The sequence below is a fragment of the Ascidiella aspersa genome, chromosome 9 (genome assembly GCF_963924565.1).
Source record: "Ascidiella aspersa chromosome 9, kaAscAspe10.2, whole genome shotgun sequence".
Classification (NCBI taxonomy): domain Eukaryota; kingdom Metazoa; phylum Chordata; class Ascidiacea; order Phlebobranchia; family Ascidiidae; genus Ascidiella; species Ascidiella aspersa.
In genome coordinates, this window is record NC_139455.1 from 10,569,623 (window position 1) to 10,591,988 (window position 22,366).

Consider the following 22,366-nt stretch of genomic DNA (forward strand, 5'->3'; position numbering starts at 1 on the left):
AATGGTAACACGCAGTAATTGGGGGGATTGTGTAAACTGACCTTTCACGAACTAGCCTACTTGACATAAAAAATAAAACATAAAATGGTGTAATTCAAATCTAAGCTCATAGCCTTACAAATAAAGTTTAACAATACCAGTATAGTGATGTAAACTTAATTACTGTCTGATAAGTTGAGGCTACAATGGATATGAACGCAAATCAAAGATAAGTAGAGTTTTCCTTAAACTATTTAAAATAATGCTGGCCAATATCAAATATTATAATAAGTTTTTTTTTTACCATAGTCCACAGCTGTCCGTAAATACTTTTTGGCGCGACCCAAAAGCGGCAACTTAAGGTCGTGCGACCTAAATATTCCGCAAGTTATTTTAAATTAAAACGCTTGGCTTTGATTGTTTGTTTGTAGCATTTCTCACGAAATGGTAAATGCTAGTGGGAAACAAAAGTTTTAAATAATAAAGCATCCATTATACGAGAAACCACGAATCGATTTTATTTCGAAAAGTAAAAGCTATCAATACCATCTGTTACATAACTAAGAAAGCAAACAGGCATCTTACGAGTTTTTATGACTTGATAATGTCACAAGCAGATGATAGAATTATTTTGGAACTAATAATATTTGAGTGGTCGTGGGTGGTAACTCCTGCCGCCTAATCCGGCAATAAGTTACTGTGATAATCGCTGGTAATATTAGAGATGTAGTAAAAAATTCCACTTTCAGTGAAAACGCATTGATCTGTAAATTAAGTTTTATAAACATATACCAAAATACTGTTTGACAACTCCAATGCTGAAGATATATATACAAAAGTCAAAAAAGTGGACCCAATTAACATTAGTCTGGCGACCCACTATTTGCGGCCTATTGACCTACATGACCCAAAATACAATTATTTTGAAATTTGTTTACGTCTTTTTGGGTATGATTTGCTAATATTGTCACAATTATTTGTAGGCCTAATTCAAAAGACCGGCGATACTTTTTACTCGTCGCAACTAACGAAAAGCATACCGTACTCTTGTTTTCATTTAGTTTCAATGCTGCACCATTGCAATGAATGGGCGGCTTATCGTGGCAGGTTTGAGAGATGAACCAAAAGTTGTTACACTTCGGCTTATGTCACGTGACCACACTGCCAAGCAGTATGGCAGGCAAGCACTCGGTGAGGCTGCCAAAATGTTCGGTGAGCAAGAAGAAAATGATTCCGAAAGTTCTGAAGACGATTTGATGGCCGAAGTTTTGAGATAAGCAGCAAAAAGACGATCTATTTTATATGAATGCTGTAACTTTCTGGACGTTCAATTTAAATAGACTCACGATATTTGCAGTCGGGTTATTTCGGCACAACAGTTCCATTTATATGTGATATTTAGCGCGTGTGTTTACATTTTGCGTAGTAGAAACAATAGCTGTGAAGTTTAAATTGGTGATAATTATTTGGTATGTCCGACAAAATACCAATTCCTCAACTCTGTGACAGGGTTGGCGTAGCATTAATGAGTAGGACCCAAAAAAATATTTATGTTAGAAATTACTTTGTGTGATCCTATAAACCATGGTTAAAATGTTTATGTCAGCTTGGTATTGAATCAGTACCGGTACCGAAATAGTCCTAATATCAGACGAGTACCGATTCTACAGAACAAATAGAGTATCAACTTGCGAACTTCTATATTATCGGACATCTATAGTTAGGATGATAAGTTTGCCGGCACAAAAATTTACATTGGACATTAGTCAGTAGTTTTGAATGGGACTTTTGATTCTCCTAATTATTTTTGAGGGCTTACAAAAACAACTTCATAAGTTGGTTATACAACTTTTTTCGCGGCGGTTATGCATAGCGGTGGCCAAACTTTGTTTAACCATGCACAACACAATGGATATCCGAAAATACCGGGTCGGGTTGGAATTTATAGAAGCCGATGCTTTATATTAAGAGATAGAATCAGTACTTGTCCGATAAATAGGGTAGTTTAGGACTAGGTGATGACCGATGCCAAATTTATTTGTTCATTTTAAGATAGGTTTGGGATTCAACGTAGACATTAAAATTAGTACCGGTATTTCAAATTTATGAGATTTCAAATTTTTTATGTTTTTAAGTACCGGTATTTCAAATTTATGAGACAATATTACATTAAAATTGTAGATAAATAGAATTCCTGGCCCCAAATCAAATTTCTATCTAACACAGTGCTCTTCAACCTTTTTTGGTTTGGTGAACCCTTAAAGTTGTTGTGACGAACTCGTGCACTGTGTTTACTTAAAAGGTAGACTGAGGCAAAATGCGATATGAAAAAATCATTATACATTATCAAGTAAACCGAGTGGAGCTGCCGAAGTTTTACAAACTGTCGGTGAGAGTTCGATTATGGTTACAGGCTGCTTGCGAGTACTATTAAATATCATAAAAGCATTCAAACTTTACACCAAAAACAGGAAACAACTTGCACCAAGATAGTGGGGAAAAAACGAAAGACCACATGTCTCAGAATTCAGAAGGTTAAATCACAACAATTACAGCACCATTGTCTCATAGAAATAAGTAATTACTGGCAAATACGATGTAACATTAATGATTCATTAAAAATGTGTGATGCACCCTTGTATACCTTTTTGTACTGGTGCACCTAATACATATTTTTGGACACACACCGGTTTAAGAGCACTGGTCTAACACACTGAAAATCGTTAGTTTAACCCATTTGACAGTAGTATACAAAGACAGGATACAAAGCCCTCTCATAGAGGGATACAAAGACAGCCTTTACATGGCATCCCCTATGAGTAGCTGACATAAGCGAAACCAATATGTTTAAACCGTCAAACACGTGAAATAACTCATCACCCGGCGTTAAGTCCAAGGAAGCATGTGGCCTTTTCAGTCCAGACGGCAAAAACAACGTTCATCGAAAGCCGAGACTTGGCGCTGCTACAGTTCAATGTTAAGGGCCTTACAGCTGCCAAACTCAGCGTCATTGCACATATCGCCAACAACAACAACAAAGTTGCGATAATTTCCCTGCAGGAAACGCATGCTACTTTGGAGTCTGCAAAACACTTTTGAACTACCAACTCTAGCGTCCTGAAGATACCGGGTTTCAACCTGACCGGATTCACCATGGTATCGCAACCTTTATCCGGAATGGAATACCTTGGTCAGCAATGGCCCAGTCTTAACATATATATCCACGACTTACTCGCCACCCAGTCGAAGAAATATGGCTTTGCGGATGACCTTGCAATACTACTTAGCAAGCCAACATGGGGCGAAGCCGAAGAAGGTCTCACCGCAGACATGGGGATCCTGTCATCCTACTTCAAGAACTGGAGACCAAAATTAAGCATGGGGAAAACTATGGCCACAATGTTCCACCTAAATAACAGGGAAGCCAAGCGTACTACAAAAATCCGAGTCAACAACACGTTCTTGCAGCATAATGCTACCCCCACAAACCTCGGGGTCAAGCTTGACAGAACGCTGACGTTCAAGCATCACGTCGACAGCGTCAGGGCGAAGGCAACCGCTCGCATCTCGCTCATACGCCGCCTAGCCGGTACTGCATGGAGAGCTTCGTGCTGCGTATATCTGTCGAGGCTCTGGTTCTATCCGCCGCTGAGTACTGTGCCCCTGTATGGTACCGAAGTAGCCACGCCTAGAAGGTGGACACTACCCTTAATAGTGCGTTGCCTATCATATCTGGCCGCCTACGTGCCACGCCAACCGAGCAGCTGCCAGTGCTGGCCGGCATAGCACCACCTGACATCCGCCGAGAGGCAGCGACTGTAGAAAACGTGCTCTGCACCGCAGAACATCTACTGCACAAAGTTGTCACAGAGAAGACTTGCCGTCAGCGCCTAAAATCGAAGCACTCCTTCGCTGCCCGGCAAAGACGATGTTACAGGTCGTCAGAGATGGCATGTCCAAGGAAACGTGAGTAAAGAACCGGTGAACGGAGAGGTGGTGAGCAGCACAACAAACAAGATTACATCTGTACATAGACAACTCTTATTAAGTAAAAGGCCTGGACCCTCCACGGAGACAGTGGGTTAATCGTAACCGCCTCCGCACTGGAGTCGGCTGTTTCGGAGCGTCAATGCTGAAGTGGGGCTTGACCTACAATCCGGCTTGCTTATGTGGCGCCCACCACCAAACTGCGGACCACATCGTGATATTATGCACCATCTACCGTCCACCCCATGGGGAACTCCACCCCATGGGGAACGTGGCATCAGAGACATCGATAATAACACTCTGGAATGGTCAACATAGCTCCGTGTTCGACACATGAAAGAAGAAGATCGGATCGCTGTACGTTTTGCGCAAAATAGTATACGTATCAATTTCGGAACAAAATATGCAACTGCATAATACAAACGATTCAACGTCAAGTATGCATAATACAAACAGATGTTCTGTACAGGGACATATCTGGGAATAAATTGCAGTATATCAATTCAAATATATAGGACCATTGAAATCAAAATTCTGTTTGAGTGTTTATATACCTCACTGAAATGTTAATATATGAAGCCTAAATATAATAAAAAATGTCTACGTTTTGAATTAAAATGAGTAAAATCGGTTATTATTATTTTACGAGCAGGCATGCACTCCTTGTATTATCTCTGGGGTGTAGCACGCAGTTTGTAATAGTGCAATGCACCACTGTTGGCTACTTCGGTTAGCCAACTGGTCTAGTTCAAATCATAATTTTGGTTGCTTTTTCGTTCTAAATAGTGTTTTATTTGATAGCGCACGCGACTGGTCAACAGCAAATTTTAAACGTTGATGTGATAAGTTGTTTCCCGAAGGGTTTTCGACTGATTCCTAAAATGCCGTATTTTTTTTCTAGCACATTAATATTTGCATTTTATTTTTTTCAATATTTTGTTATATAAGCAGATTGCGCTATGCAATTTAATCCAACAGTGAGTCGCAGTATTTTATTTATTTTCTGACTAACATATTTTATATATTTCTGACTAACATATTTTATATATTTCTGACTAATTCATAAACGGTACAGAAAGGGTCGTTGCTCAAAGGTTGTTTAATGAGTAGGTAATTTCAGATGTGGATAGTATTACTCCAGTTTAAACAAATATCCTAGTATAAGGCACTGCAGTAGAAAAACTTATCTTTCAATTACGTGCGTTTTTCTGAAAATATCTTGAAAACGTAATGTGTAGCAAAAAGGATAGATTCGAAATCAGCAAGAAAAATACTTCTAACATGAACACATTTAGGTTTAAAAAATAAAGTGAAATTTTTATGACGGGTGTCATAGATTTTATGTGCACATCAACGAAATAGTTTAGCATCGCATAAATGGGTATTAATTGGTGTTCTACGTTTAGCCAATGTGGTTCGAGTTTTTTTAATATTGACACTAATGAAACTATCCTTGGGAAAAACAGGCCTACGGTAAAAGAATAATCATTTAGGATAGGGTTGGGCATTTGACCAGTCAAATAAAATCCGGTACACACTATCATAATGATAGATAATGCAATTGAAGTTAAAAATGAACCTTGATTTTAACTTTAAATAAATATATGAACGTTTTGACTCAAGTACAATGGTTTGCAAAAACAACATTTTTTTTTACTATTAATAAGAACTTTTTGAAAAACCATGCCCATCCTGCAAGCAATACTATAAGCAGTATTGTAGTAACTTTTACCATTACTACAACCACTTAAGCCAACAAGTTTGGCATCAGTATTTGACCGGTCAATTGACATCCTTGCAAACCCTAATTTAGGAACAAGACCTAAATCAGAGCAACAGCTGTTCGGCATTATTCCGCCTTCAGTGTTGCCACCATAGCAACAAAAATGAAAAAACGACGTAAACATTTCAAATAAGCTTTACATCGACTTCTACATTCAACCTTGTAATCACGTATTTCCTCTTAGAAGTCTATTACTTGCCACCCAATCTTGTTTCAACAAAAAAGGTTAATACGGCGGTTTTAGGTCGACTTCCCTTCCGTTGTATTTTATTGTGCGTTTATTTAATTCGGGCAGTGGGTATAGGCGAAACGCAGTGGTGAAGGTAAACCGGAACGGGATACAGGAAAAATATTTACTTTTGACTAAGCCGGCTCTTTCCATTACGTAATTTAAAAACACGTTAGCGTTAAAACATGTTATTTTACACCGTATCACAAAAATAGGACGCCATGTCGCCTACATTCTTTAATTTAATTAATTCAATGCCATTCATCATATAACATCGCACTATAATATTTCCCGGTTTGCATTTAGGAAGATCACATAGAACTGTTACGTTTCTCCTAGAGTTTTACACAGGACGTCTAAATTATAGTCAGAAAAAACGAAATGTCGTACAACACGTGCTTTAGCAGACCAGAGATACTTTATTGGCATGATGAGAACTTTATGGGATTATGTACATCGCGCGAGCGTCGAAACCAAGACAAACTGCTGCATGCAAACATGCGATTGCAGTTACTCGGCTCGATTTAAATGTCCTTGAAAGTTCAGCAAAGCAAAGAACAAAAACGCACTAAAATGCCACAAATACAAACTTCACAAACAAAACTTTGAAGAAATGCAACACTTACAAATGTAGGCAATCTTGACAGCACGTGGTGAAATTACACAAATAAATATTTGTAATTCTTAGGCTTTGAAAATTTTGAAGAAATTGATTTGCAGGCTTCGAAATCAAGATTTCGTTTAAAAGCTTAGGAAAAACTATTTGTTTATTTTTTATCTTTGAAAAAATCGAAGTTTACGGAAGTAAAGAATTATATGTGTCGATTTGACATTCTTTACAAAAAATAAAAACATCCGCACAAATAAATAAGCATCAAACTAAGCAGCTGGTGAAAGGCAAAAAAATGAAACCTGTTAGTATGTAGAATTTCTGCATTTTGAATAAGATGTTTTAAAAGGTACGAGTCCATGGTATATGCCAGAAATTACACAAATGCTGTTGATTGTTCGGGACACAATGAAAAGCCATAAACAAGAAATCAATAAATTAATAGACAAGTACATACAAGACAGAAAAGATCTACATACAATGCATGCAAACACAAGCGTTAATCACCATACGCAGTTTTTGCCATAAGCAATTTATGCACTAATTACGAAGCAGTTACATCGTTTATGCTCTGTTGGAACTTTGGTTGATAGCATCAGAAGATATCCGAAAAGTTTTTGGTTAAAGCGATATATAATATTAATATATTACATAATCGCATATTTACATAATCGCATATCTGGTAATTAAAACACGAAAAAAACTACATAACGTTTGAAGACAGTTACAATTTCAATGCACCTACGATAACCAAAAATGAACAAACTATTACAAAAAGTCACAGAACCACCATCCGCCATAAAAGAGCTTAATAATCTCAAAAAACGTAGCTCGTAGAAAACATTTCTTCATACTTTGAACTAAAAGTCAATAAATAGGATGTTTAAATTAACCATCATTTGTGATTGCGGTATGCCTTACACCTTACCAAAGAACAAAAATTATACAGAAAAGGCATCCAAGTTTTTTCACATAGTAATATTTTTAACCTGACTTCACAGTGCGACTAAATGTTGCAAACAGAATATCTAAATAAGAAATTATTTTTTTGAACTTCAAAGATTCTTTAACAAAAACCAACGTGGTTTCGTGGGACAGGTTGAAAAATACCGACGATTAAAAGCAATCGGGCATGTTAATTGGGATTGCAAAGCTCTAATTACTGCACAAGCATAACGAGTACTTACGGCATAGTTAATAAAAACAAATAAAACACTCAATTACTCCAACAATAAATACCTTCAGACTTGTAAATCCAAACCGATATACGCTTTTTGGGACAATAAGTCGCGATCCGACCAGAAAATTATGTCATTTATAAGATTAAACAAGCAAAATACATTAATTTGAAACGTTTAGATGTATTTTTTCAGGTTTTAAGGCCATAAATTGTCGACTATTTAGTTACCAAGAGTTATGTTGGCTAAAATTTCCTTATTAAATTGGTATCGGATCGGCACCGATACACCTCTAGGTATCGGACAGTTACCGACACTACCACTTGGCATCGGTATCGGCTCTGATCCGATATTATCGACATGCCTATTCACACTTATACGTAAGGCGGTAACACTTTCCACCCATAGTTAATTTACCAAAATGATTATTTAATAAATAGAACACACATTAATACCACAGTTTCGCCTCAAGGTCCATTGACAATTGAATTTTTAGGTAAGATAAATGCACGGTACACCAAATCCTTTCTAGATGCAACTTTATATTTGTTTTTTCTTAGATACAACAAAAGTAGAGCTTTGATATTTCTAAAAAAAATGCAATAAAGCAATATTTGCGCGTGACTTGGCAATATTTTTAAGGCAAAACAGCAAAAAATGGGTAATTCAAATAGATAACAAGATGAAACAATGTTATTATTTGGATGAACAAAGTGCACATTTAAGCGCGTAAATAAAATAAAAAAATCACATAAGCCATATGGAGCTGACGACACGAAATATTAACAAGGCAAAAAGTTTGGGTGATAACTGGTAAAGATGAATTCTGGAAACAAAACATGTGATGAACCCTTTTTCAGAAACGGCCGTATTTTCGTTGACTTCTTTTTTCATACACAAGAGATTATTTCACAAATGTGCTTTTGATTTAAGGCAAGCAATAGTTGTGATGTTACAAGTAACTTCTGTAGTTAGTCGGGCATATTCGCATCATCGTGCTCGTCTTTATCATCTGAAGTTACGCTTGGATTTGAATCGGAGCTGTCCAACTAAAAAGCCGTAAAAATAGCCCATTGAGAAAAAAAAATCAGTTAGAGATATACAAACTGACTGCACAAATTTTATAGATAAATAAGGTTAAACAAAACTATTTACACGAGATTGATAGAATTATGTTGCGGCTCCAACCGAACTTACCACAAAAAGTTCTTTCTTTGTAAAGTATTTTGTCAATAAATACCGACGCAGGGGAACTGTAAGAACCAGGAAGAAAGGGAATGCAATTTGTGCGGCAGTTGACTTGACAGTCCACAACACAGCGAGACAAATTATTTCAATCAACGTAAAGATGTGTATTCGATAAGGTCGAACCTGGAGAAAACGTGTCATAACATAGCATGATTGCCACAGCGTCACTACCTGCTTTATGGCCTCCTATAGGTTAGCATACAAAAGTTGTTCTAAACCAAGGGACACCAAACTTTTTTTTAAAATGAGTAGTATAACTTTAAAGAATAGTGATATTTTACTTGATTTATTAACGAAGGAAAAGGTATTTATCGTGAGCTTTATGAAATTAAAGCTCAGTTTGGATTTTATTAAAATTTAGTTAAAGAAATTTGCTGTGGGTCGGAAGAATTAAACCGGTGGGCCAGATTGGCGGATAAACACAGTAGCCAATATAGTGCACACAAAGTTGTAATGTACACCTTGTATATGCAATTAGAGTAACACTGACTTAATTAAACCTACCACTTTGACATAAGCGAAGTCTGGATAGCGCTTGGATGGCATAAAAAGCATTAAGAATCTGTCAACAAACTGTACTCCTGTAAGTGAAGTAACACCCATGTAAAGAAATATACCGAACAGCACTGCGAGTGGAATTTCCTTCAATAGTGGTTGCATCAAAATTGATAGACCTAAACAACATAAAACATTGTGTATCTAACAAAAAACATAAAAAAATAAACAAAATCGCCAATAAGACAGCAGCATTAAATCTGGTATTAGTAAATTCGTTACGTACCTAAAAATGCGTTGACCACAAACACAGTAACCCGTTGTTCATAGACGCCTTCGATTCTTGCCTTTTCTCCCGGTGCTTGATTGGTACTCATAACAGTTAAACTAACAATAAAAAGAATATGTAACAGTCAAGGAGGATAGCCTCAACTAAGTCAAAATAAGTTTGTAAGTTGGTTGTCAAACATATTTATATTTTGTTCACCCCTAAAAACAGCACCTGTAGTTAGGTCCATAATGAAATTAGAAGCTTTTTAGCCGTTAAATTAGTACCAAATTAGTAGTAATCAACTTTGCCCAGTAGTATTTGAAAAAAAAACATTATATGCAGTCGCAGTAAAGAACAAAAAGAAAGCAAAGCGCAATATGACGAAACAATAGGAAACTGTACACTTCAGTAGTAAGGAAACTTTACACTTCTGTAGTTTTGTCTCGAGTGCGAAAAACACCTGCATAGTTTGGATTTTAAGGTGACCGGTGACCATGTTCATCACTTGCCCCAATATACGTATGAATTTTTTAAATTGGTCAAAAAGTGCCCTCCAACTAAAATGTGCTTTTATTTTGTTAAATGGACATTTTGTTAACACAAACAACGCCCGCAACGTTTTTTTAAACGCTATTCATGTTCGGCAAATATTTTGAAGAAAACCAAAATTACTGTGTACGATCTACTTATACTAGCCTTGGTGTTGCTGATCTTAAATTAACTAGCAATGTCCACATTGGTTTCGAAGAACTGATTTATGATATTGCTTTGCGCATTCTCAACCAGTATAAGGATAGCCAAGCGAAACGACATGTAATAAAATATTGAAAACGATATAAAAAATACTTTTTTGCCGCATTAATGCAAGCACCGATAAGCAATTCACAAAATTACTATTCCTCGCACAAATACCAAATTTTCCCTGGGTTGAGAACCTCTGACTAGTACACACGAAATACACGAGACGTTATATTGTTAGCCACAAAATATACATTTTGTCAGTTTTACCTGTTGGTGTGAGTTATTGAACGAACCGCTGCACAACACACCCAGGGCATTCCAAACATCGACAGACCAACATTCAAAAGACCGAGTACCATAATGTTGAGATGGTAACCGGTGCCTTTCTTCAGGTTACGCTCAGGGGCACTCACGATCGTCCTGAGGTTTTAAATATCATTATTGTTAATTAAAGAGATTGTTTTGATTACTTTAGTAAGTGGCCTGCCTGAAGTGGTAATATTTTAAAATTACTTTTTTTGAAAGAGTATAGTGATATTTAGTTTCAAAATACAAACAAAAACGAATAAAATACTAATATTGTCATTGCAATAATCACATTTACAAAGTGGACCTTGTTGTAAACGCACAATTTATAAGCACGACACGATTGAAATTCATGAATTAACCTGCATTTCAGTTTCGATGCATTTACGCAGTTCTAGCTCGACCTCGATTGCTTACTGGGCTATTGAGTGCATGGGATTTTTTTTACCATGTAGGATTTGCTGATTTAATTAGTTTTTGTAGTTGCTAACGCTTGTAACGCAAGCGATTTCACGAAAAATTTGGCCTTCATTTTTTTCCAAAATTTGTGCCAGACCACAAAATTGAGTCTAGTAGTTCTGATACCAACTAATGTTTGCTTATGGGTTTTCACTAGTCGGGCGACTAAGGGTCAATTGGCACACGCAAAATTCCATTCGGATTGGCGAGCGAGCAAGTGCAAAATTTCAACTCTACAAAGCATACCTCTTTCGATAAAAAATAAACGCACGTTATGATACAGCAATAGATGTAACCGCATTAGGTTAAATTTATTAGAGCAGTGTTACTACCAATGTTTCTCTTTTATCACTTGTGAAACGTAATGCCACGCCAAAACTGAGAGTTTGATATTGCACTACTAGGCCAAAGGTTGAGTGTGGACCACAAAAAAATCGTCCCGCAAGCAGTGATTGTGGATCGCGGGCATATGTTGGTCGCCTCTGACCGATAGCACGTTAACCAGTAATTCAAAAGTGGACATCGCCCAGTTCCCAGAACCCGAAACCTGTTTTATGACGAAACACCTGTTTGTAAAACCCGCACCATCACGGGGGCACAGGTTACACACAGGGGAAGCTTTTTATGTTGCTAGGTTGTTCGTTTTAACAAACATATACAAAAACAGAGCACAGAGAGCGACTCTTAAAACCTATATAATTAATCCAAAAACAGACGAAATTTAAGTAAAAAATAATACAAATCAAATCTTACTCGGTGATGTGCGACTCCATGAAAATGAGCACAAATACAAGCAAAGCTGGTAGTACGGCGCCAAAAATCATCCACACGGGCAAGGGTTGAGAGACATTGCCCATAGGGTTCACAAACCAACCACGTAATGTAGAATTAGTGGGAGAAATACCTTTCGGCACATTTAGTTTCTGCAAATTACAAGTGAGATGATTAAAGACAAACCTATAAACAATATTTATTAAAACATATGCATTTAGATAGACTATTTTCACTTTGTATTTGTTTGGTTTTTCAATTATGTATATTGCGCTATTATTTGTATTAGTAAATTACATCGATGAAACTCAGAAGGCAAACTTTCATTACGCACCTGAGTATATGTTCCTTTGATAGAATAGTCGACCAACAACATTGTAAAAATCGCAATTGGGACGCCAAAGTCGCCTATGGTCCGTCTTACAGAACTTCTGAAGAACTTACTATTCCTGGACAAAAAAGTCGCTTAGGTTAAAATACCTTCAAGGTACCTTGGGCAGCATCAGTTGCCTGTCTGCGTGGGTTGATAAGGAACGTAAGTTTATAACGGGAGGTTTAAAGTTGTTGTTAAATGTCTCTAGTTATTTGATGATAAAGTAATAACGTCCTCATTAATTTATCACAGGCGATGGAATTAACTATGAGTTCTTACTTGAATTGTCGAAGTAAATAAGCAATGATAAAGGTTCCAAACATAAGAAGTGTTGACAGCAAAGCGGTATTGGGCTTTGGCTGCATGTCATCTAAAAAAAATACAAATAAAAAACATTCATCGACGTCTGTATAATTTAGATTGAATAACAAAAATTGTTACGATTTAGGAGCTTAATGTGAACAACTTTTGACGGGCGTGTACCTGGATACGCGGGTGTTGAAAAGTTTGGAGTGGCATTCAGATAATTACAAGAGCAGTTGTATTCGGGTAGCAATGGATTTTGCTGAAAAGTCTGTAAGTTTTTTAAAAGAATAAAAAAATCAATTGGTTTGCTCAGATAGAAGTAGGTAACTTTTTTGTACGATTTTTTTACTAATTCTATTTGTATATATATATTAGTCCGGGAGCTAGCGTATATATATATTAGTCCGGGAGCTAGAGTACAAAAGGTTTGACTATTTAGATCAGTGGTTCCCAACCTTTTTGTTGTCGCGACCCCTTTTCCAGTTTTCGAAACTTACGCGACCCCTCAATTTTTAATTAATGATACATTGACCAAAGTAAATTAGAGTCGCATTTAAATTCGTAAAACGATCACATTTCTCGACCGACCGATTGTTGTAAATTTGGTTAAACTAGACGGATTAACGAAATAAGTATATGTACTACTACTAGCTTATAAAGTTACGGTTTAAGCCTCTAATCGCCGCATTACGATTTTTATTCGATAACACTATTTGACTAAACTTTAGTCTGGAATAATCGTTATTGTGATGTAATAAATATGGTTCTTGTCACAACGGTTAATAGTTTTTTGCTGGTGATTTCTGTCTTCAATGAGTCTGAAGATAAACATCGTGCAATATAAACAATTGCAACTTGAATTATAGGTTTACGTTTTCACTTAAAGTTCTTCAGTAAACTTAAGTGTGTACTGTTCCAAAAAAGGTTGACAAGCACTGCCGTAGGCTACCTATGATTGATACCGGGAATTCAATAGCAAGCCTACAGTGTTAAAATAATATTCTATCTCGCATCTTTCTTCCTGGCTGCTCACTGTTTGAACATCCACTATCATTACAAGTTAATTGTTTAAGCAAATTTATTCACATTCTAGCAATAGTGATTTGTATTTTGTGATAAGGCAAACGACCTACCAGGGGGTTCGCGAGTCGCGACCCCCAGGTTGAAAACCACTGATTTAGAGCATATAAGGGCCCCAGATAGACCCCCAAAAGGCCGTTTAAATATCATTTCGAGTACATTAATAGACCCCCAAAAATGTCACGTTAAAATATCATTTCGAGTACATTAATGAAACTGGGTGAAAAGAAACTTTATATCCTACTGTAACAGGAATGGTAAGTCTTAAGTTGAGGTTTAGGTGCAAAATACATTTAAGACTGTGTCAAATGTAACACATGTATCCCTGTTTATTTTTGATAGCATTAAATGTAGGAATCAAACACAACAAACAGTCAGATAAATATCATGTACATTCCGATCACTATCTAGTATTATACATACAATACATAAATTTATCTGAAGTTAACAATAACCGCATAGTTATTGTCACAAATTGCGTTATACCTGTAAAACTACTTTACAATCCCAAACATTGCGTTACTCTGCCATCTGTCATTGACCATAGTGACGTGATATTCCCATTGTGATATCTTACGGCGCGACCAGCTGATCTGCAGTAACCTGTTGTTTTGACGTGAATTTGTGGCAAGGCAAAGGAAAACATCTGCGGTTTTGCTGTACCAGTTTTAGGTTTGTCATCACAGAAACGCAACTTTAGGATATCTGGCCTAAATGTTTGCGACAATTGGGGGCTCGTCCGGGATTTATTCTATTGAACTGTGTTGGCTGTTGTTGACCTAGTTTTATATGGTGGTGAAGCAAGAAAACGAGATGAAAAAGATTGCTGAAGTTGGCAAGCAACTGTGCTTGACTGGAGCCGATTTGGCAAAGTTCATTAATGAACAGCAGGCGTTCGAGAAAGAAAAGCGACGCCTATACCTAGGAGAGCTGAAGCCCAGCAAAGAGTTGCCGAGTCTGTAGGCAAAGAACGGCGGAGAAATGCTGAGGCTGAAGCGGCAGAAAAGCAAAGGAAACCCGAGGCGCGAGACAGGGAATAAGAGGACGAGTTGGATAGCTATCTGCTACGCTTCGAGCGCTTTGCTGTAACCTGGAAGTGGGATGAGTTAGAGTGGGCGACTATACGCTAAGCGCTTCTGCAAGGTCGAGCATTGGTTGTATACTCAAGAATTCCAGACGCTGACGCTGTGGACTACGATCAGCTCAAGCAAGCTTTACTGAACTGTTACGATTTGAACGAAGAAGTAACCGTAGTAAGTTTCGCAGTTCAAAACCCGAAAAGGTTGAGAGTCCTTTCCAGTTTGCGGTGCGTCTGCAGAATTACCTGCAGAAGTGGGTAAAGTTATCGGAAGCAACTTTCGACTGTAGCGATGTGAGTGAGTTATTCGTCAAAGAGCAATTTTTAAAGTAATGCCCCAAAGAGTTAAAAAGGAACATACACCGAAGTCCTTCGATTCTCTAACCAGTGTTGCTGAGCAGGTTCTGGCGGCACACAACCGTGAGTTGGCCACGGACGTGCGTCAGTGTGAAATTGTCAGAGGTATAATGCTGACATCAGACCCAAGAGAAGGTGCTTTATATTTTGTCGATCGTGCTACATTTGTCAGAGGACGGCGGAAAAAGGCTGTGTGATGAGGGTCTCTCTGCGTACAGCGAGTTGATGTGGATCTCAATGACCCTATTCATCCTCCCAGTGAAGAGGGACACAGATACATACCTACGTTGGTGAAATACGCGACGCGATACCCGGAGGCGACAGCGCTAAAGAATATAACGGCTGAAACCGTGGCAGAGGCACTGGTCGACATGTATAGTCGATTGAGAATTCCTGACGAAGTGTTGAGCGATTAGGGACTCAATTTGTTTAGTAATATATGCACGAAGTGAACCGCCTTCTAATGATTAAGCATCTGACGACAGGTCCCTATCACCCTAACGGTTGTAGAAAAATTTAACGGGACTCTAAAGAAAAAGTGTTGTGACCAGCCAAAACAATGGGACAGATTTATAGGTGCTTTGTTGTTTGCATATCGCTAAGTTCCTCAAGAATCAACGGGATTTTCACCCATTGAACTGCTTTACGGGAGGACGGTTTGCGGTCCAATGACCGCACTAAAGGAAATGTGGACTAACCGTCGCACAGATACGAAAGCGAGGTCAAGCTACCAGTATACTATCTAAGAAACAATATTGAGACGACTCTATCACTGGCCAAATAAGAGCTCAAGAGAGAGATAAAAGAGGTATTATAACAAAAAGGCCAACAAAAAGGCCAAACCACGACGGATGGAAGTCGGCGAACAAGCTCTACTGCTACTGAACAAGTTGCTTCTCCAGTGGAATGGCCCATTCACAGTTGTGGAGAAACGAGGACAGTGTGATTATGTTCTGAAAGTGAATGAAAAAAATCGTGTCTTCCATGCGAATATGAAAGAGTATGTCTCTAAAATACCTACCATCGGTAACCAAGATATATCACTGGTTCACCAGGGTTGTACGACTGTGAGTGAAGATAACACAACCATGATGACATCACTACAGTCTATTCAATTTGGCGAAGAATTGACGGCGAAACAAAAGGGAGGCGTTAGCGGCTGCAAATGATTAACTGGACTTTTGTAGCGATTAACCGGGAAATGTTGGTTTTCTCGAACATTGTATTCAGCTCAAGGATGATCGGCCGGTGCGGCCAAAACCGTATTCCGTTTCTTACCACAAGAGGGACGAATTAAAGCGCGAGCTCGACGAGATGATGCAACTGGGAATAATACGACGATCCCGCTCAGCATACGCATCGCCTGTGGTTGTCGTGAGGAAAAAAGATGGTTCTAATCGGATTTGTATCGACTATAGAAAGTTGAACAAGATATCCCTGTTCGATCCAGAACCGATGCCACTAGCCGAAGAGGTTTTCCAAAGACTGTCTGTCAGCAAATACTTTACTAAACTGGATCTTACGAAGGGGTACTGGCAGATACCTGTTGCCGAGGAAGACTTTCACAAGACGACTTTCGTTACGCACTGCGGTACGCACGAATTTCTCAAAATGCCATTCGGAGTGGTTAACTCGGGAGCGACTATCGCGCTATGCGCTCTTTATTGAAAGGAATAAGCGACGTTGAATGTTATATTGACGAACAAACTAGTTTACAAAGAGATAACATGAATAATATTGACATTAACATTCACATTAACATCGCTCAATTTCATTCTTGGACTCATTAATCACTCGTAACCGTAAATTATCTTCCAAGGTATTTAGAAAAGTAACACATTCAGATCGCTACTTGAATTTCAGATCGGACCACCCTTTACAACATAAACGCTCGGTTGTGAGTTCCCTACTACACCGAGCTTCAAAACTTTGCAGTAACTATCAGGACGAAGGCAACGAAATTAAACATGTTAAGAAGGCCATGAGATTAAACGGATACCCCGACTGGTTGTTCAAACCTCGTAACAAAACCAACCATTTAACATCTAAACCAGAATCTAAAGGTCTGGCCATTATTCCCTACATTCCAGGTCTGGGAGAAAAATTAAAACGCATTTTGAAGGGCCACGACATCTCTACAGCTTCTAAACCAGCCAGAAAAATTGGAAACATTTTACCTTCAACTAAAGATCCAGTCAAACCAGAAAAACGTCAAGGGGCTGTTTATGAGATTCCCTGTGGAGGTTGTTCAGCAACATACATAGGGGAAACTAAACGTTCCTTTCATACCAGGAAACTCGAACACATGCGTGACGTCCGCCACGAAAAGGCATCCCGGTCAGCTCTGGCAGAGCATGCGGTTGAACTTCAACACGGAATTGATTGGGATAACTGTAAAATTCTAGACTGGGAACCGCACTATTACAAAAGACGGTTCATTGAATCATTCCGGATTGACAAATCTCCTAACACCATGAATAAAAAGGATTCATGGTATCCGGCAATCTACTCGTCGTTGTAGCTATACGCAATAACTGATAAACGCCCGTTGTCCGACGGCGCAGTTCTGCACCGGATGACTCCGGCGCGTCACAGCTTATCGCATACTTCAGCGACGTTTAGAATTATTAATTTTAATCTACGGTTTTTCAATTTTTTACTTCTCAGTATATAAGATGGCTAACGCACTCTCGTTTTAATTATTAACCCTGATGAGGTCAGCTGGTATCTGCTGCCGAAACGTCGGTTTATACTTCGTTTACACCAGAAGAGCGATTTATATTTGTTGATATGTTGCCTGGTGGAGCTAACTCTATTAACATTCAAAATTAACATTTTAAACAAGTTGCCAGTTAAACGAATCTATGTAATGTTCAAATAAAATTATGTTATATCATGGCACTTTGATCAGACAGATTTCTTCTTTTTGTATTTGTTAAGATTCGACAACCTCCTTCATTGGAATTTCATTCCTCTTTCTTTGCCATGACAATAAAGTTATGTTTGTGTAATCGTTAAACATTTTTTCATTAAAAGAATGGCAAAAAACAACAACATTCCAGTTTATGGGGAAATCTGAATTAATACAAAAATAAACATAGCGCCCTCTATCGGCATTTATGAGAAGGTACATGTGTTACATTTGACACGGTCTTGAATGTATTTTGTACCAAAACCTCAACTTAAGACTTACCATTCCTGTTACAGTAGGATATAAAGTTTCTTTTCACCCAGTTTCATTAATGTACTCGAAATGATATTTTAACGTGACATGGTGACCCCATTAAGGGTGATCCTAAATGGGTTTGGCACCATTTCCCGCACTTAAGATCGGCCATTTATTGACCACTGATATGTGGCGCAACATTAAAGATAGATTTGATCGATGTACTCGACATGATATTTAAACCGAAATTTTGGGGGTTTTTAACAGCCCCCCTTTCTAAACGCACCAAATTCATAACTTAAGGTCTTTTGGGGGTCCATGTGGGGCCCTTATATGCTCTAAATAGTCAAACCTTTTGTACTCGATATGGTATTTAAATCTCTGCTAGCTCCCGGGTTATATGTATATATATAATTTTATATACTGTTAAGTTCACTATATCTACAACTAGGTAGTTAGTGTCGTACGATATAAGAATATAGGTCACCGAGAACACGCCAAACTCAGGGTGTTGGCAACAGAGCGATCACAACATAATGAAATTAGGAATTTTAAAATGTTTGCAGAGAGCAGTGCTCACACAGGTTATAACCTACCTTGGCAAGTTTCGAAAATGTTTCAAAGATGAAAATGAGTGATATCAATGCAGAAAAAATTTCCTGTGTAAATCGGGTGACGAACCGAACGAGAAAGGAGCCCTCGAATGCAGCGGTGATCACACTGATGATAAATATCCATACCCCGACCCACATTCGGACAGCAAGAAATGGCAAATTGTTGCCTTCGCAAAACTGTACGAATTCAATATGTGGAAAAAGTTACATTTTTTCGATGTGAAGAGCCGAGCGACTGGGTCGCAAGGCAATTTTGCAAAGTGGTTAATGAAGCATACATTTAAACCTTAGTGGTAAATATTTAAACATAAAAGGCCATATTTTTTTTTGAAAAGTCTATATACAAAATGTAGGCCTTTATAGGTAAGCAGTGCAAACTATGAATACAGTTATGGAGTCTCACGTTAAACACCGCTTCTTCGAATACGAGCAGCGGACCAGTTGAACCCACAATAAGCAACGGCTGGCCAGAAAGTAAACCAAACAAACATCCACCAAGACAACATCCCAAGATCATTTCGGACACTCCCATGTAACCCTTGGTTTTTTCCCCTAAAATAATTAAATATTTTTTCTTTTTGAAAGATAAATCGTGTAAACTGAACGAACTTCTTGTTCCAATAGAGTCTATTTGTTGTTATAACATTTGATTTTCATAAAAAAAATGGTATAAAGTTACCTTCATTTTTCTGTATACATAAAAAATAAAGTTTTACCTAATAAACCACCAAAGGTAATGGCAGGAGAAAGCGCAGCAAAGTATATAAATATGATTGAAGCAAAGCACTGTAGATTAAAAGCATCTTTAATGTCAGTCCAGTACAATGGGTATCTTCTTTTGATGTCCTTGACAAAACCACCAAAGATTCGCCCGGTTCTCCTTAAAGGGTCCTCAGGAGGGGAAGGGGGGACTTTTTCTGGTATAAAAAAACATGTTTTACAAGGCTCAAATAAAAGGCAAACTAATTTTTTTCCAAAGCAATGAGCTACCTTTATTGACATTATATGTAACTTACAAACTTATAATAATTTAGAATACATTTTATGCCAAAAATAATTATAAAAAAATATTTAAAAGGCATACCAGATTTTTTAGCTTGCAACTTATTTTCCCTTCTTTTTTTAAGTCCTTTTTGGTACATGGTTATATTTCGAAGTAGATCCGGATTCTCCAGTTGGCCAGGAGGAAGCACAATTGAGTCATCTAAGAATTCGTTTATTGCTCTTAAGAGGTCAACTCGGTTTATTGCACCATAAGCCATCACATGAAATTCCTGAGTAGATAACAGAAATATTATTACATTGGTTTCAAATCAGGCAAAATGTTGAATATCAACCACGACAAACTTACCTGGTCTGCCATTAGGGTTGATATGGATCGTCCAATTTCATGGTAGTCAAAGTCCATTTTCGGGGGACCAAGTAGAACAAAAATGAAACGAACTGGAATTGGCAGAGAAACCATATTCTCAAGATCTGTGCCTTGAGCAAGTCGCACAAATGCCATCGTTGGCTGCTCAAGGTAATTTACAGCACCTGTAACGAACAACAAAATACAGGTTGTATTTAGTAAATACAAACAAAAGACCTAAACAAGGCAGCCTAATAAGAACATATTAAACAATCAGAATTTGCACCACATCGAGATATAAAGTTGGCGGATTTCCTTATTATTCAAACCTGTACTTCAAATCCTAGTTCAGTACATTGATTGGAAGGCCGCGTTTGAAAAATGACTAATTTATATTTACCAACTAAAACAGCTGTTGCTTCAGCTCCTTCAGGAATCTTGCGCATGATTTTTAGTTCCTTTGATGATGGAGCTCCAGTCAAATTACCTCCACTGCTGTCACTACGCTTATGACCTTTCTAAAAAAAGAATATGTTGCATTGAGAAGTTGTCTTAGTATTTACTAACATCGAGAACTACAGCCAATCCAAACAGCTCTTTAGACCATTGTATTTTTGCTTCAACGTTTACATTAATGCTAGTTACCTCAACATCACCATCTGACATGAGTGGTTGCAAGCCGTCAGCGACACTGTTGTTGGATGTATTGCTGGCGGCATGAAGTCTTGATGCATAACTTGGACTGGTAAAGAAACTGCTGATACTTGCTTGTGATAAGTTGTAGGGAAAGGCAGTTTGCGGTGTCATATGTCTGTATTATAAAGTTCATAGTCAAACAAACAGCAGCTACGGTACCCCTGTGTTTCGTATCTTTAATCAAAAAGCGTATAAAGCTAAGAAAATCTAATAATTGAACAACACAAATCAGCCGAAAAATGATCATTTCACTACGTAAATGTTCTACACAACAACAAATAGAAGCGTTTTTTTATGAGCAGGTGTTGGTTTGATAATTTAAAATTATAAAAACAACATAGATTATAATGCGTTGACCAGTAATGACATGAAGACTATTTATCGAGATGAAAAAACAAACAAAATCCAATAGTGATTGTTTTGCCTCTGTCACAAGGTTATTTGTCATTGGTTGGTTTATCAGTAAGTGTTTTAGGAGGTGGTTTCCAGGGGAGTTGTTCAGATTGACTATGCCAGACAACTATATTGAGTTTACTTAATTGGGCATATTTTAGGGTGTTCTAAATTACAAGCAAAGCCTCTTAGGCACACTTTACAAACGCCATTTTAGGTTGTTTTGCCAAAGTGTTTAAAAACAGTGGATCGTTCATAAAACTTTCTTATTATGCAGTAAACTATTCAAAGAAACTATCAACAATTATTTTTTTGGTTAAAATCTGTCATTGCTTTATGAATTTAGTTTAAAATAAATACTTTCATGCTTTTATATACAGAAATAAAAGGTTTTGTTTATCTCTTAACACATTTAGGCGGGTTCAAAGCTACCATATTTTTTACCACTTTTAGAAGTCTTGTATTTAATGCAATGCAATGCTTTTTTTGTTTTACTGCAACAAAGAAAAAAAAATGTTAAAACATAGGTATAATATATAGTACTTATATGCTTTATATGGGCCCTCAAGTATTACCAGTTATGCAAATTGGAATTATTAAAAAGCAGTTTATTTTTTCCAACAGGGATATTACAAATGCAAAGCTCCACTCTTTTTTTACAGTGTCAAGCAAAGTACCTAATTTCAACTGCTACTCAAGTACCTATTTAAACTACTAGGAAGTAAGACCATGATGTTTAGAATATTAAAATTTAACATTGACTGTTTTTCACGCCATGCCTATTAAAACTTAGCATCAACTGTATAAAAGAAACATTGAGGGCTGCCTAGACATTTCTGTAAAAAAACATGTACACCTTGGTATTTTAAACCATTATATGACTTCAATTTATATT

The 22,366-nt window shown here is 37.5% G+C and overlaps 2 protein-coding genes across 4 annotated transcripts in view; one reads left to right on the top strand and one right to left on the bottom strand.

Annotated features, from left to right (window-relative positions):
• The window catches only part of LOC146132951 (uncharacterized), a 33,708-nt gene extending 32,452 nt beyond the window's left edge, over positions 1-1,256 (top strand). The window contains exon 37 of the mRNA XM_083397608.1: positions 1,041-1,256. Within this exon, the coding sequence (XP_083253734.1) occupies positions 1,041-1,256 (216 nt within the window). The remainder of the gene's footprint in view (positions 1-1,040) is intronic.
• A 6,001-nt stretch (positions 1,257-7,257) lies between these two features.
• LOC146132952 (band 3 anion transport protein-like) overlaps positions 7,258-22,366 on the bottom strand; it is a 40,126-nt gene continuing 25,017 nt past the window's right edge. For 2 of the 3 annotated variants that reach the window (XM_083397522.1, XM_083397520.1), the window contains 16 exons: positions 21,028-21,193; positions 20,783-20,900; positions 20,383-20,567; positions 20,116-20,305; positions 19,748-19,948; positions 19,435-19,583; positions 19,014-19,208; positions 12,914-13,004; positions 12,710-12,800; positions 12,392-12,506; positions 12,040-12,209; positions 10,789-10,941; positions 9,796-9,896; positions 9,519-9,688; positions 8,964-9,137; positions 7,258-8,815 (listed from right to left, as the gene is read on the bottom strand). In XM_083397522.1, the coding sequence (XP_083253648.1) occupies positions 8,738-8,815; positions 8,964-9,137; positions 9,519-9,688; positions 9,796-9,896; positions 10,789-10,941; positions 12,040-12,209; positions 12,392-12,506; positions 12,710-12,800; positions 12,914-13,004; positions 19,014-19,208; positions 19,435-19,583; positions 19,748-19,948; positions 20,116-20,305; positions 20,383-20,567; positions 20,783-20,900; positions 21,028-21,193 (2,347 nt within the window). In that variant the 3' untranslated portion in view covers positions 7,258-8,737. Of the gene's footprint in view, positions 8,816-8,963; positions 9,138-9,518; positions 9,689-9,795; positions 9,897-10,788; positions 10,942-12,039; positions 12,210-12,391; positions 12,507-12,709; positions 12,801-12,913; positions 13,005-19,013; positions 19,209-19,434; positions 19,584-19,747; positions 19,994-20,115; positions 20,306-20,382; positions 20,568-20,782; positions 20,901-21,027; positions 21,194-22,366 lie in introns of all 3 variants that reach the window. The other variant, XM_083397521.1, reaches the window with a different exon arrangement.